The sequence below is a fragment of the Schistocerca nitens genome, chromosome 3, assembly GCF_023898315.1.
Source record: "Schistocerca nitens isolate TAMUIC-IGC-003100 chromosome 3, iqSchNite1.1, whole genome shotgun sequence".
NCBI lineage: Eukaryota > Metazoa > Arthropoda > Insecta > Orthoptera > Acrididae > Schistocerca > Schistocerca nitens.
The window spans coordinates 631,439,034-631,452,440 of record NC_064616.1 but is presented as its reverse complement, the minus strand read 5'-3'; the positions used below and the strand labels follow the sequence as shown (position 1 = coordinate 631,452,440).

The 13,407-nt window shown below is 37.2% G+C and overlaps 1 protein-coding gene across 3 annotated transcripts in view; it reads left to right on the top strand.

The window, feature by feature from the left end:
* Window positions 1-13,006, top strand: part of LOC126248573 (ATP-dependent helicase brm) — a 456,856-nt gene extending 443,850 nt beyond the window's left edge. For all 3 annotated transcript variants that reach the window (XM_049949677.1, XM_049949678.1, XM_049949676.1), the window contains 3 exons: window positions 7,948-8,074; window positions 12,149-12,326; window positions 12,612-13,006. In XM_049949677.1, coding sequence (XP_049805634.1) covers window positions 7,948-8,074; window positions 12,149-12,326; window positions 12,612-12,787 — 481 coding nt within the window. In that variant the 3' untranslated portion in view covers window positions 12,788-13,006. The remainder of the gene's footprint in view (window positions 1-7,947; window positions 8,075-12,148; window positions 12,327-12,611) is intronic.
* Window positions 13,007-13,407: the final 401 nt, after the last annotated feature.

Sequence of the window (13,407 nt, the reverse complement as noted above, 5' to 3'; positions counted from 1 at the left end):
AGAATGGTTCTGAAATAGTATAGTGTAATACTTATTTTAGCAACATGTGTTTACAGAGACAAAGAATAACCAGTACCTCACTAGTGAATGAGTAGGATTACTGCATGGTGGTAGCAGACGGACAGCGTGACACACACTGGCTCATGAGACAGTGCAAGTTGGGCAATGATTATATGGTGAAAAAGTGTACACCAATCTTTCAGTATCTCTTATTGTTACTGACAGTGTTAGAGACTGATCAAGACGAAGACACACTGTCACGACACTCAATACAGTCTGGGCTGGCCTGATGTTTCGTTACCATATCTCTTAATACAGGGATGGCCAAGAACTCTGCAAGTGTCCAGTATTCTTGCATGCGTACACATCTCTCTCTTCTGACTGCACACTTTCCCCACTACCACACCACACTGTCTGTGCAGTAAGAGATAGAAGAGGGGCGCCACATTAGACAGCAGAGCCGTCATGCAAGTTATGCTGACCAGCTTATGTGCAGCTCGACTTCTTATTATGGTGTATTATACTCTGTTCATCATAAGAATAAACCTGATGTAAATATTACACCATGTATTCTTCTGTATTTGCTGGAATCTCTTTGGATTTCATTTCACATGGAGAGGAAGCCTAGCTGTCTCTAGTACAGTCTAGTATGATAATAAAGATATGTTTTATGCTGTGCATTAAGAATACATCAACTGAGCGATAATACGGGACAATAGCTGACCAGCTTATGTGCAGCTCGACTTCTTATTATGGTGTATTTCATCATAAGAATAAACCTGATGTAAATATTACACCATGTATTCTTCTGTATTTGCTGGAATCTCTTTGGATTTCATTTCACATGGAGAGGAAGCCTAGCTGTCTCTAGTACAGTCTAGTATGATAATAAAGATATGTTTTATGCTGTGCATTAAGAATACATCAACTGAGCGATAATACGGGACAATAGCTTTACCATCACATTTTACATGGATTATGCTGGCTAGACAGCTGGGCCAACTGACCTGCAGTGATGTGAGCAGTTGCAATTACGACATAAAGAGAGACCAGCAGAGAAACAGTATAGCTTCGAATGTCATTTAATTTTTAAAGAGAATGAAAAATATGCAGCAAAACTCCAACAACACCACACGCTACTTAGAGGCCCAGATGAAAAGTATGACATGCTCTCATTTGTAGCTACCACAGTATTGTAATTAAAAACAAAGAGTGATGAAAATTCCTAACTTAAACACAGGGTCATTTTTTCTGTGCAATATATTTGTGACGCAAAAGCATATTGCAAGGATTTCACCGTATAGTTAAATATTGAAGCCACTGAAGGTATTACTTACAGTCAGTCATTTGGTAATCTCTCAATTTCTTCCATATCCAAATCTGAGAAATACATTTCGGAACTGGAACTGTCATCTGCTGCATTGATGATGAATCGATCAACAACAGAATCCACTAAGCCAACTAAGCAATACATTCTCTCCTCTTCTTTTATGACATGGCATTCTTTACCAGCGTTCAACAGTGATGTAAGACAAAGCTTTGTGCGTTAGCTCCAGTACATCTGACTGCTTAAATTTCTTGTCATTGCTCACGATAAATCCCTTAACTTGTCTCCTGATCAGTTCTGTTGGGTCCATGTTGCAATGGTATAGTGGCAACCATAAAAATGCAGCATTTGAATGGTGTGCTCAGTCATATGAAAATTATTGTTGTCCATGTTTCCACAACACTTGTCACTCTGGCTTGTGTGAAGACCGCATCTGTGATATAGAACACTGGACATAGTCCAATAACGGTTATTTGATTCTTCATTTTTGTCCTAAAAATGTTTTCTTGATTTAAACAATATTTATTAGCAATCGTTTACAGAATATAGATAACTAAGAACTTATATTTGCAATGAAAACTGAAATTTTATATGCACCATGCAATTAGAAATACGAAAATGTGCAATTTTAATTAAAATTGTGATTAAATATGTGTTAATTAGCACATATTTGATGAAGTTTACATTTAAAAGATGTAGGTATTCTAAACTGAATGAAAAAAGAACAACCAAAGCGAGATTCAAACCTTAGTACAATGGATTAATACTGGTCACCATTTTACAACACTACCGATTCAGCTATGCAGCCCTTATTCAAGTATACCTTGACTTAAGTAAATACAGTTTCTCTGAAAAGTTCAAAGATGAATATACCTGTAAACTTCTGAAAAATATTAAGAACAACTGGTTTCTTGCCACTTTTTAATGGTGTTCCACACGCATGTTCCACTACAGAGAAGGAAGCAGCATCAGACATTTTCACACTACGTATTAACAGTGCAACAGTCAAAGCACAAAAGTAGAGGACTGCAACTGTACATGATATTTGAAATAATAGCTACAAGCTAAAATATGATTAAGAAAAAGTTTATGGCTGCTATACATTAGAATATCTTAAAAGTTTCATTTACCATAACATAGTAATGAGATATCTAATATATGAGTAGGGCCTACTTCCAAGAGCGTAACTTCAGTGTACCTGTACTATGGTTGCTGACCAATCATCATGTTTTTGTTTGTTTGCATCAGGTTTATTCTTATGATAAACAAGGTATAGGAAATCTGATAATCTGAAGCTAATACAGCATATCATGAAGAGCAATATTATACTGTTGCTAACTGTCAGTACAAGAAATCCACCAAACATAGAAGAAATAAAATAAAGTCTGGTTTACAATTGTGTTACACCAGCAATATTATGGACACCGTTATGTTTCTTGTGGAATTCTTTCAACATTTAAGCTGAGATATAGAAATATGCAAAAACAAAGTGTCTCTATAACACGATGTTAAGGGTGGAATAAATGATTCTAAATATGTTTGAAAGAAACCAATTTTATTAACTAGAACTTCTCTACTGGCATTTTCAACAAAGTATATCACAAACAAAACAAAATATTGACCATTATTTTTGGTTTGCTGAAGCTATAATAAAATTTAAATCTGACACAAAATGTTGACCCACAGACAGTATCCGGCAGTTTTGTAGGTTTTTGTCACTGAGATTTACGCATAATCATGACATATTTAATTTCATTATTGGGAAAAAAACCTTACACACACACACACACACACACACACACACACACACACACACACACACACACACGTTGATTTGATCATTAATATCACTTTTGCAGCCTCATTCCTCTTCCCGAGGAAAACCTTTGCAGAAGTTCTGGACGGTTTTAATGCAAAGGAATTTGTCTTTTAATCAAGAATTACACTGCAGATTGATCAGTTCTATCTGCAAATGTGCATGGACACTTTCAACTGAAACAGCAAAAAATCTCAAACACATATGTGAGGTTGACAGTGTCCTAAAGTTGCTTTGAAAACTGTTCCTGTATTTATTCAAAGTTCATATTCTCCTTAAGAGAAATGGGTGATGTAGTTGTCAGAAGTTGTGCCTTCCACAATTTGATTTTCTTTGCAACTTTTTACTGAGACTGTTCAAATGTGCAGTCAAGTCTACTAAAAATGTGAAGCCTGCAGTCCAGTCTGGATCTTCTGATTTTGGTACCTGGTTTCCTTTCTCCTTCATCTGGTACAAATCATCTGTTGAGCATTGTAGTTTTTTTTTCCCCCCCTCACACAGCAATGCCGCAAGCCTATTTTGCACGCCATCATTGCTGGTGCACTGTAGGTGGTAACTGAGACTAATATGTTCCAGTTCAGGCCACTCGCTTTAATTGCCTCTTTAATAGTTTTCAGCTAGTCAATCCTTCTTATTGTCTCTCTCAGTGGCACCAGATCTAACAGTTCCTCTGTCAAGTGTGAATTGCTATTGGCTCCACAAACATAATTCACAAGCTGTGCTGTATCTGAAATTGAGAACTCAATGAACTTGTCGCCATTGTCATTTAACTGCCTGTGGACATGTGCTGCCATGACAGCTGATGACAAGTTATTGTTTTTTTGTGAAAGACTAATTCCACAAAACTGCTATATATCCCATGGTGTCAAGAGTTCCACTGCCTGAGTAATATATTCTTTCATCAACTTGCTATCACTGAAAGGTTTATTTGATCTGGCAATCTTGAGTGCTATTTTGTAGTTTGCTTTTAATGACATTGGTTGCCAGCTAAAAATAAGGAACAGTGGATGGACTGTAAATAAATTAGATTTCTACAAGCAAATATATACAAATACAAACAGAAGAAATATAGTGATTTGCATGGCTTGCTCATGTTGGGATTGGCTCACTGTGCAGCACAGCACCTTTTTAGATCCAACAATGTGTTTGCTCATTCATCACCAAAGTAAAAACAATGCACTCAGCATACATCAGTTTGGATTCCAGAAGGGTTGCTCAACTGAGAATGCTATTTATACATTCACCCATCAAATAGTACAAACATTAAAAAAAAGAAATATCACCAGTCCAAATTTTTGCAATCTTTCCAAGACAACTGACTGTGTAGATTATGTTGCCCTCTTAGGGAAACACAAGTTTTATGGAACTGACAGTTTTACACACAGCTATTTTGAACCATACTTAACAAATAGAATGCAAAAAGTTGTGCTGAATAATTCAAATAATGTTGGAAGGGTAGAAAATTTTAATGACGGGAAAAAAAAAAAAATCGTAAATGTCCCACAGGGTTCAGTTTTGGGTCCACTTCTATACCTTATACACGTGAATAACCTTCTACGTCACATTCAACAAGCAGTATTGGTACTTTTTGCAGATGGTGCTAATGTTTTAATAAATCCTATTAGAGAGAAAACAACAGAAGATAATGTAATTGATATTTTCCAAAGAATTATTAGGTGGTTCTCAGAAAATGGGCTCACACTCAATTTTGAAAAAGACATATATTCAGTTCTGTAAATATTTATACCAACAATTGATGTAGCACATGAGCTGGAGTCACAAAATAGGGTAGAATGATTCAAATTTTTGATGAAAACTTGAAGTGAAGAAGCGTGTTACTGAGCTTATCAAACAGTTAAGTTCGGCTACTTCTGATCGTATAATTGCTGATCTTGGAAACAAATGAATTAACCTTCTGATATATTTTTCATATCTTCTGTTCAACAATGTCTAATGAAATAATTTTCTTGGGTAGCTCACCACTGAGAAAGAAAGTATTGATTGTGCAGCAAGAATAATCTGTGGTGTTCACACATGGACGTCATGTAGGTACCTCTTCAAAGAGCTACATATCAGAACACGTATATACACTGATGAAATACATCATAAATAATCTATCACAATTTAAGGAGAATAGTGAGGTCCATACCTACAACACTTATAGCTGGAGTCACAAATGGTGGTGGTTGAGCTTAGGCGTGTTCTGCACCCCAACCTCACACATTCCCTGACAGCTAATGAGCATTTAATAGTGTTCCGAGTGCTCTGCTGTGAATGTCATTGCCAATGTGAGATTAAATGTGTTCATAGCGAGTTGTTTCATGGATTATTATCCCATTTGTTGCGAGCTATCATCATTGGTACTCGTGATAAGCTACAAATTCTACATAGGCAAGTGAGAGACAGTATTTGCAGGATAGTCACTTTTTTTCAAGCCCAAAGCATGTGTATGCAGATACCACAGCTGTCACTTGGAGCCAGTAACAATAAAATCACTATCCGTGCTGTGATCTGCGTGAACTATCGTCGTTCGTGAATCAAACTCTAGAGGGAAAAACAACCTTTGTTACCCATTATTAAAGCTGTCACAGGCTCAGAAAGAAGTTCAATGTGCAGCAATAAAACCTTTGATCATTTGGCTAATAACATAAAATATCTGATATACAGTGAAAAAATTTCTGTTTGAAAAGTGGTAGCCTGTTTTTTATTTTAAAACATAAAAATAAAAAAAAATTTAAGTATAGTTGCATGAGTAGCACAAAAAAATAATATATCTATGAATGTTAACTAAACATAAATAAATATACTCTAAACTGACTCCTTCCACAACTTTTGATAAAATAATCATTCAAGTGATGTATGATAAAAGAATCATTCAAATTCTCTGTGAAACATGTAACTAACTCACTAGACAGCCTCTTTTTGAGTGTATATTTCACTGCAACAGCCACTGTACTTTCAAAGTTCCTTGAAACAACTAGAAAATAGCATGGAAAAACAGAGTTGGCAGTATGATTCTGCCAAACGGAATAAAGTCATATCAATCGAAAATTACCGTACCGTATGCCGGGAAAAACAGCATTGCATCACAGTGTCACATAATATGTTGCGCTGCACTGAGATGGACCCAAGAAAGCTGAGGCATGCCAGATAGTGGCGTGGTAGGCTGAGCCCCAGCCCACAGCTGTGCAGCACCTTGTGCACACATGCGGTTTTGCACATCATGGCCGACCCTGCTCTAATGGAATAATATCTACTGTATTAACTAGTGTTGGGGCTGAAAAATATAGCCAGCTCTGGTGTTCTCTAAGACTTGTCATTTTGGTAAACAATTGTTTGTCATGTCTTCCTTGCTCAATTTGATTGTCTCGTCTGCCAGCCGATGCCCCACTGTGAGTTTGCTACTGCATTGCAGACAAGACCTGAGATACTAGATTTGTGGGACAGCCGCCTGAAGTTATTTGTATTTGAACAATGTAGTTCCAAGCTGTTCATTAACAGCAGTTAATTCTTGCTCTTCTACAATATAAAGGACAGTTTGTATCTTTTTTTCCTCCTGGTACAAAATTAGTAGTTAACACATGGAGATTTATAGGGATTAAAGCTAACTAATGTGACCTGCAAATTTATGAACCACAACAGCTGATAAATGTGCCTTGGATTATGTATTGCATTTATGTATATTATGTATTGTCTCTAGTGGTTTGAGCTGAACCAGAGTAGTGCTTCTGGCAGTATTGAGCTACACTATTAAAATATTGATTGCTTGATTTTAGCACACTGCACACCAAATAAGCTGATCTAAGGTAAGATAAAATATAAACAAAATTGAACCGCTGCAGCTATGCTGCCTATAAAGGCAGCTAAATAGGATGCATTGATACAACACGTTTCTATGAGAAATTAAATGAGAGTGAATTAAATAACAAAGCCAATCAGTCTGAAGTAAGATCTTTGCTTCAGCTACAGAATCAAAATAAATTTCTTTGTATAAGTGGAAGCTGCAGAAGAAATTAAGTATCGCCTACTAGCAATACTGCTAAGCCAGAACATTATAAAATTCTATTTCAAGTTTTCATCTTATTTATTTCATCCATATTTATTGTAAGAAAGTTGTTTTACTTTTAATTATCGTTTATGCTTTCTAAAGTAAGTTGTTCTGTTAAAATTATGCCCCTTTTCATAGGAGATTATGTATCTTTTCTTAAAAAGTTTCAGATATTTTCCATTAATTGTTGAGAAAGTAATTGTGTGTTATATTGTAATAAGGGCTAACTTCTTTCCTTACCCACGGCTATTGGAATTACAAACTACCTATAGGAAGAAGTACATTGACTGTGATACCAGTTTGGCTATTTTTGAATGGTTTTCTCAGTTAACCTAAACTGATACTTCTGTTTCCACACATCAAACACAAGTTCACACAGCAGTCAGTCATGTATTTGGAATATTTCTCTTTCTATTGTTGAAGCAGTAACTGAATTACTACTAAGAGTATTCATTCATGCTTGATTGATGAATGCCGGCCGCTGTAGCTGAGTGGTTCTAGGCGCTTCAGTCCAGAACCGGGCTGCGCTACAGTCGCAGGTTCAAATCCTGCCGCGGGCGTGGATGTGTATGATGTCCTTAGGTTAGTTAGGTTTAAGTAGTTCTAAGTCTATGGGACTGATCGCCTCAGATGTTAAGTCCCATAGTGCTTAGAGCCATTTGAACAATTTTTGATTGATGAATACCTATGACAATTCTTAAGAGCCCCTAGAAATACGATAAAATCTTTTATTGATGCCTGATTATCATTTTGCAGTGATGGCCGTGTGCTCAGTGATCCATTCATGAAACTTCCTTCTCGGCGAGAATTGCCCGATTATTATGAAATAATCAAGAAACCTTTGGATATCAAGAAAATTCTTCAGAGAATCGATGAAAATAAGGTAATGGATTTGCTGATGCTACTTGCATGTCAGAAGTAGATATCTGTTTTAAAAACAAAACGTTATTCCTTTTTTCAGAGATTGAGGGAGAACTCCAGATATTAGACTAAAAAACTAATTATTTTCACAATTTAAACTATTCACATGTATCAGTGCTTATCTCATAAATGTAGATGCAGATTAAACTGGACCATTGCCTTCACAGGCAGACCTGAGCCACTTATCACACTTCATGGACTTACTTAAAGCTCCAGTTTTCCAGTACGTATCTTGTGATTTTCCAAACTATCGATTGTCTAATCTGTAATAGAACAACACTTCCAAATGTGGTGAAAAATGGTTGGGGCTTGGAAAGCAACAGAATCGTAGCAGAAGATTGAAGTTTGGACTCAATCTGTGACATGTGCTCAAATGACTCACAGTAGAGCTTTGCCAGCAGAAAGCAAAGATTGAGGTTCAAGTCCTGGGTCTGCACCTTATAATAATCTGAAACGTAATTAAATTGCCCAGTGCTGTATCTGGGCAGAATACAAGCTGCAAATCTGTGCCTTTCTCATTGCCAGATGGATCATTACAGTTTAAGACTTGTGATACACCATTTCCACTCTGCTACATCAGCACACTTAGCACACACTCTACTGCAGGTTTAAAATTAAAATTTGGAATGAGGGGTGTATCTCATTTTCTGACACAAGTTGTTATTTGTAAATAATTTAGGAGTAAAGGAGACCATCACCAAATAGCAGAAGTGTTGAATGTGTGCCCATACATATTGTGGACTGGATGCACAATGTTGTGATTACAGTTCGACAGATGGACTGGGTGGGATGGGGGTTGAACCAGGAGGGGTGGGTAGAGGGAGGGAGATTTGGGAGGCAGGAAGGGGGGTGGGGGTAGCTATCGGCTTGAAGGGGGCAGCTATCGGCTTGAAGGGGGCAGCTGATGTTGCTGGCTAGGAATGTGGGAGTGAGGGGTGGAGGTGTATGCACTAGGCACGTGATGTGTGAGTGCAAGAGCCAGTGGAGAGCAGCGTATGATGAAGATGATGTGGAGATGTGAATTGAGAGGGGATGATAGGACAGAGGAAGGAAAAACTGTTGGGAGGGTGTTGGGACAGTGGGTTACGAGCGATTGAAGCCAGGAGCATTACAGAAGCAAAGAATATGTTGCAAGGATAATTCCCATCTGCATAGTTCAAAAAAGCTAGTGGTGAATGGAAGGACCCAGATGACCAGAGTTGTAAAGCATCCATTGAAATCGAGCATTTTGTGCTGAGCTACATGTTTTGCCCTACGTGGTCAACTTTGTTTTAGGCAACAGTTTGATAGTGAACATTCATTCTGGTGGATAGCTAGTTGCTTTTCATTTTGACACAAAAAGGTGTGTAATGATTGCAACAAAGATGGCAATGTGATATGGATGTTTTCATAGGTGGCCCTGTCTCTCAGTAGTCAGGATAAGCCTGTGACTGGACTGGAGTACGAAGTGCTGAATGGGAAGATTGGCAGGTCATAGGAGTGGCATAGGGGTGATCCAGGATGTTGTGTACGTTGGGTGGGAGATGGAATATCACTTCCAGAGGGGTGGGAAGAACCTTGAGTAGGGGGTCCCTCATTTCAGGGCATGATGATAGATAATGACAACCCTGGGAAGAACATGTTTAAGTTGTTCCAGTCCAAGGTAAAATTGTGTGATGAGGAGACAGTCTCTTGTACCAGATTCTTGGGTGTGTTGGAGGATTAGGAGTGTGTGAGGATATGGCATGGGAAATCCCTAATCCTCGCACCACACCCAAGTATCAGCTACAAAAGAGTGCCCCCATCATCACCCATTATCACTGTGAACTGGAACAATTGAAACCTGTCCTTAACCAGGACTGTAATTACCTGTTGCTGTGCTCTGAAATGAGGGACATCCTATTTAATATCTTAGTCCATCCCTATGCTACTCCCACTCCCAACCCCTTGCCACAGGGATCATATCCCTGCAGAAGAGCAAGGTGCAAAATTGCCCAATCCACCCACCCAGCACAGTTATAAAGTTGATCACTCTGTGAATGAAATTGTTATATTAAAGTGTAATCTGTAGTTTTTATGTACTAGCTTATGTGTATCGTTCGTAATGAAGACATTCCAGCTACGTGTAACTAGAGGATGTAGGTTGTTACCTAAGAGGATTTTAAACAGTTTATGTTTATCATCTATAATTGCAGACATTAGGAGACACTTTTTGAATCTGGCACTTTCAGGCTTTGGACCTACATCTACATTTATTCTCTGCAATCTCTATTTCAATGAGGGATGAGGATAATTTTTTGTTGCAGTCGTGAATGAAGTGTAGGTCTAACGACTGTTGATAAGACTCTGCATAAGCATGAATTTCTGTGATTTTCCTCTTGTGATCATTTTTCAAGGTGTATGTGCAAGGAAGTAACATGTTGGATTGTATGTATCGCCACCTGTGATTGTGTAATACATTGGTTTCACATCTAATAGCACTTAGAAAATCTTTAGTTCTGAGTTAACACGCCATATAAATACTGCAAGCTGTGCATTGTCCATTACATCTGTGATTTATCAAGTAATAGTTAGTAAACAATAAAAATCTGACCTTACTGCTTCAGTTGATTTTCCAGATCTACAACCATGTCATACATCTAAAGAGAAACTGTTTGCTTGGAGAGGCAAGCTAATTCAAATTGCTGTACCTCTCATATGATTAAGCACTGTGTGCTGGTGAGCAAACATGATTTGAACAGGTGCAGCATTGAGAATAGTATGCCACTTGTTGCAATGGTATGCACAACTTTGTAGTTTGCTCTTAGTAATGCCACATTAGTTGAATGTTTCTCCTCACCAGAAATCTAAAATTAATTGCATGCATCTCACGTGGTAATCAAAATTAATAACTATGAAGGACACACAATGCTCTGTATATGAATTTCCTCACCTGAAATTCCTGTACTTTGCTCTTCAGTGTGGCAATGAGTTACTTTCGTGCATCACTGATCAGCTCATCATAGTGCATTATGTATTATGCATCTTATGGTACATGAGACACTGAGGAAACCCATTTTTTTCATCAATTAAGTTTTATTCTTTCCCTAAAAGGTAAAATGGTAATGGGCTACTTCAGGAAGTCATCTTCACAACTATCTTCTCTACCAAGGTGTCAATATCTGAAATATTTTCAAGTGTCAGCTATGCCACACAATTAGGCGTGTCCACACAACAGGGAAATGGTCTCCTTGCAGGCAGCCTACGCAGTTGCGCCTGCCCAACAGGTGAGGCAGGTAGCTGTACCCCATTGGGGCAGAGTTGGAACAGTCTGCTGTAGATCATGGTTCTGTTATTCTCCAGTTTTCAGACTCTGAGAAAGAGGTAGTGTTGGATACCAGGACTTGGGGGAATCTGGGAAAACGATCTGGCTGACACTTTCATCAGTGGGGCCTCTACAGGTTTGCGTAATGTCTCTCAGTAAACTCATAATTGACTAATGAAGTTAAAGTAGTGTATTAATCAATTCTTGGAAATTCTTGAAACCAGAAAAATGCCACTGAAACTTGATTAAAATGCCCAGCAGCGTATCTCGATGGGGTACAAGCCACAAATTTATGGTTTCCTCTTCACAAGAGGGATCATTACTATTTGATACTCATGACACACCATGCTAAATTTAACTGAAAATGTTCTGCTTATTGATAAGTGGGGACATAATGCATTTTTCTATCTGTGTGAGTGAGTGTGCTACACATATGAAGGTTTGGTGTCACCATTCCTTCATTCCATTTCAGAATAGCTCGTGTAACGATTTACCTGTTGCATACATTTTAGGTAATTCCTTAAGTCATTTTTAATATTTTAACATTAGTTTTACACAGTGTGTGTGTGTGTGTGTTTGTGTGTGTGTGGAGAGAGAGAGAGAGGGGGGGGGGGTAATTGGGAGAAGACCAATGCTGCACTTGGAATGCACCAAAATCAATGGCATGTTGCAGTGAGATATTGTTATAGACATATTTAATTATTTGCTGATATAATATCTATTGTAACCCTTTGTTCAATATACTGATTTCAGTTTAGTGACTTTGATGAACTGGAAAAAGAATTTATGACATTATGTAAGAACGCACAAACATACAATGAAGAAGCATCTTTGATTCATGAGGATTCAATAGTTCTACAATCAGTATTTACAAATGCAAGGCAGAGACTAGAACATGAAGGTGAATCTGAAGAAGAGGAAAGAGCACGAGGTACTTGTAGTGGTAATAATAATAATAATACTAGAGCTGTGTGAAAACTAATTTTGCCCTTTATTTATAGGATGTTCATAATCAGCCACTCTTCTGCAATCTGTGAGCATTCTCCAATTACTTTACTTTACATTGTTTCCCTGTTTGAAGAACAAGCTTGTTCCCATTTTGTTTGTTGTGTTTAATTTGAAGAGAGACTTTACAATGTTATACATATGTTAATCTATAGTTTATTCATATTGGGAAACTGAACTACACTAAGAGCAATATTTGTTTATTTTCTAGAAGTTCCTGAGGAAGAAGTAATATCCGATGCAGATTCGTCTGTTAAAATGAAGATAAAACTGAAGAATACTACTCGCAAAACTGAAGTTCAGGCTCGAACATCAGGTAGAAGAAAACGAAGTTCGCGTAAGTATGTGAGTGATGAAGAAGAAGAAGAAGAAGTCTCGTCTGTTTAAATGTGGTATCTTTAGCCTTTATGTTGTAGCTCATTTATGGATGTTCATCACAGTACTGCATGTAAGAATATTTGTTTGCCATCCCAGTTATTTTTAGATAGTGTATGGCAGGAATGTCACCCAGTATTATAAAAAGTGGAAACTTATAATGCCAGATATTGCTTTGTGAACCTTTCTGTCTTTTGTAAAATTATTTACATTAAAAAGCTTACATTCTGATTGCGTTTTGTTCTTTTTGGTTAAAACTTTGATTTGTGAAAATTTATTTGCTGTTAATAAAAACTGCATTGGCTTCATAGCAGATTTTAATTTGCATCATTTTTGGTTGTATAACTTGAATACCAATCAAAAAATAAATTTTTGTGCTGTATATTAGTCTTGCAACTGTTCTTTCTTATGTTTTAATTGCATTTGTTGTTATGGTTCTTCATTCTCTGCTTATTTAAAAGATTGCTTTTGTTTTGGAAGTAATTATAACAAAAGAAAATAATTTTATGCCTAATGTAGTTGTGTGAAATAATACTACGTAAATTCGTTGGCATAGTGAAGGTGTCTGTGATATTATGAAAAGAAGAATCTGTGTAGCTTGAAAAAAATTAATAATACATTTCAAGCTTCCT